The sequence below is a fragment of the Chelonoidis abingdonii genome, chromosome 11 (genome assembly GCF_003597395.2).
Source record: "Chelonoidis abingdonii isolate Lonesome George chromosome 11, CheloAbing_2.0, whole genome shotgun sequence".
Taxonomy (NCBI): Eukaryota; Metazoa; Chordata; order Testudines; family Testudinidae; genus Chelonoidis; species Chelonoidis abingdonii.
The window spans coordinates 30,424,910-30,428,067 of record NC_133779.1 but is presented as its reverse complement, the minus strand read 5'-3'; the positions used below and the strand labels follow the sequence as shown (position 1 = coordinate 30,428,067).

General features: G+C 64.0%; 1 protein-coding gene across 1 annotated transcript in view; it reads right to left on the bottom strand.

The window, feature by feature from the left end:
- Window positions 1-121: 121 nt before the first annotated feature.
- The window catches only part of TBXA2R (thromboxane A2 receptor), a 46,496-nt gene continuing 43,459 nt past the window's right edge, over window positions 122-3,158 (bottom strand). The window contains exon 3 of the mRNA XM_075070843.1: window positions 122-1,107. Within this exon, the coding sequence (XP_074926944.1) occupies window positions 838-1,107 (270 nt within the window). The 3' untranslated portion in view covers window positions 122-837. The remainder of the gene's footprint in view (window positions 1,108-3,158) is intronic.

Here is a 3,158-nt window from a genome sequence, read left to right as displayed (position 1 = left end):
CCCCAGCCGGCCTCCCCTTCCTGCCCCCCAACAGCCCCCTGCCCCTGCACAGCCCCAGCCCTCGCCTGCCCCTCTAGATAGCCCCGTCTCTTCGTGCCCCCTGCACAGCCTCCAGCCCCCTCCTGCCCCCGCCTCAGGCTGCAGGGACAATGGCTCCCTTCCAAGCAGCAGCAGGGGCTGTTGTCCATGGGGCCGAGTCAAACACCCAGCAAAGGCCCAGGCAGGAAATTCCAGCCGTGACCCCCAGCCTGTGTGGCGCCGGGTGCTGCATCTCGACAGACACCAGGAGTGATGCGCCAGTGGGTGCACTTGCAGTCTGGGGGAGGCGGCGGGGCACTGGCAGTGGGTGCAGCTGGGGTGTGCGGTGGGGGGGCAGCTTCTACTCCAACAATTGTGCGTTTTTAAATGAGGTTTTTCTGCCCAAGTGGTAAAGCCAAGAGTCCGGGCAGTTGGACTGAGGGGGGAGGGAATCTCCATCCCGGGGCTCTCAGCACCCACCCCAGGAGCGCCATGGGTGCTGGCATCCTCCAGAACGGGGTGTGGCTTTTGGAGCTGGTGCTGAGATCCCCATTCTGCAGGTTTGTGGCTGTGGCATCCAACCTCATGCTTCCTGGCAGGGGTCAGGCAGGGAGCTCAGCCCCACAGCTCCCTGCTGCCAGGCGGGCCGGGCCCAGAGACTGGAGGCAACATCAGTTCAGGTGCCAACCCGAACCATCTGTCCCCGGGGCAGCCTGAGTCCAGGCTGGGGCCTGTCTCTCCCTCATGCCCTGCTGAGCAGGTGGCCCTGGCAGTGCCCACTCTGGGCCCGTTGCTCATTGCCCGCCCAGATGCCCCCTGCTACTGCAGTACGGACTCCTGGGTGAGCTTGCGGCGCAGCGAGGGGTTGAGCATGGGATAGAGGGAGACGATGGAGGGTCGTGCCTTGAGGCTGGGGTAGATGCGCTTCAGCACGGCCCTGCGGAAGAGGATGTAGACCCAGGGGTCCAGGATCTGGTTCCAGGTGACCATACGCAGGTAGATGAGCAGCATCTCCTCCGTCTGCCGCGGGATCTGGCGGGGCAGCAAGCCGGGGGCGGGCTCCTGCAGGACCGTCTGGATGATAAAGATCTGAGGGGGAGAGGAGAGGTTAGGGGGAGGAACAGGTGTGGGCAGGGGATCTCAGTGGGCCTGCGACCATGGCTGTGCCATGGCCCATGTCCTGCCGCCTGCCTGGGGCCACACAGTGTCTGTCCATCTGTCCAACCCACCACACGGGGTCACGCAGCATCTGTCTGTCCATCACCCCCTCATCCCCCTCTGGCTGCGCAGCGTCCATCTGTCTGTCCATCACCCCCTCATCCCCCTCTGGCTGCGCAGTGTCCATCTGTCTGTCCCCCCTCATCTCCCTCTGGCTGCACAGTGTCCGTCTGTCTGTCCATCCCCCCATCCGCCTCTGGCCATGCAGCATCCGTCTGTCCGTCCCCCCTCATCTCCCTCTGGCTGCACAGTGTCCGTCTGTCTGTCCATCCCCCTCTGGCTGCGCAGCGTCCGTCTGTCCATCCCCCCTCATCTCCCTCTGGCTGCACAGTGTCCGTCTGTCTGTCCATCCCCCCATCCGCCTTTGGCTGTGCAGCATCTGTCTGTCCATCCCCCCCATCCCTCTCCCCCTCATCCCCCTCTGGCTGCACAGTGTCCGTCTGTCCATCCCCCCAGCCGCCTCTGGCTGCACAGCATCTGTCTGTCTGTCCCCCCTCATCTCCCTCTGGCTGTGCACCGTCCGTCTGTCTGTCCATCACCCCCTCATCCCCCTCTGGCCACGTAGCGTCCGTCTGTCTGTCCATCTCCCCCACCCGCCTTTAGCTGCGCAGCATCCGTCTGTCTGTCCAGCCCCCCCTCCACCTCTGGCCGCGCAGTGTCCTTCCATCTGTCCGTCCCCCACATCCACCTCTGGCCGCGCAGCATCCATCTGTCTGTCCATCCCCCCATCTGCCTCTGGCCGCGCAGCGTCCTTCTGTCTGTCCATCCCCCCCGCACCCCTGGCTGTGCAGTGTCTCCCTGCCCAAGGACTCCCAGGGGCATCTGCTGGGTGCACCCAGACCCTGGGCTCTCCCTGGCTCTGGCCCCCAGCCGCAGGTCCCTGCACAGGGTCTCTCTGAGTCCGGGCCTGGCGAAGGGGCCATCCAGCCCCTCCACTACGGTTCAGTGGGGCTGTGGCTGGGGACGCTGGTGCCCCTGCGGTTGGATTTATTATTTATTTCTATTCTGGTTGTGCACAAAGCCCTCCCCTTCCTCCCCCCAGGATCAGGTCCTGCCCAGTGCAGTGCTGCTCACTGAGATGAGGGGGTTGTGACTCGTGTGTGGGGCTGGGCCTCAGCCGCATTGGGACCCTGGTCTGCCAGCCTCCATGGACGAGCCCCCTAGCTGCCCTGTTCCTCAGTTTCCCCCTCTACATGGGAGAGCCGGTCTGCCCATCTGAGGGGCTGAGGCACATGGGGTGGGGTGTGCCTAGCCAGGCGGGGCAGGAGATGGGGGTAGGCACTAGGCAGAATACACTGGGTAGGAGGGGCACCTAGACAGGGTAGGCAGGGCACACCAGGTAAGAGGGGGGGGAGATGAGGGTAGGCAGGACACGGCAGGGAGCAGAGACGGGGTACACAGGGCCTGGGGGGTGGGGTCAGATGGGGGAAGGCACGTGTGATGAAGTGGGGCTGTTCTTACTGTTCCCTCTGAATACTGTGTGGGTGCCTCACTTCCTGGCCGACCCTCTGTCACCTGGCAACTAATGGCCAGGCCCTTGCCCCCCTACAAGGGGACGCTAAAGGTGTGGGAGGACAAAGAGGTCAGGTGACCTCCTGGCCCAGGAAAGAGACAAAGCCCAGAGAGGAGGGGCTGGAGGGGGTTTCAGACTGGAGCTGGCTGGGGACAAGAAGTGAAGTGCAGATGTGGGGGTCTGGCTCACTGCCCCCCAGAATGGACCCGGCCGAGGGGTCCGGTTCGCTGTACCTACAAGTTCTGTTTTAGACCCTGTTCCAGTTATCAAATAAACCTCTGTTTTACTGGCTGGCTGAGAGTCACGTCTGACTGCAAAGTGGGGGTGCAGTACCCTGTGGCTTCCCCAGGACCCCGCCTGGGTGGGCTCGCTGTGGGAAGCTCACGGAGGGGCAGAGGATGCTGAATGC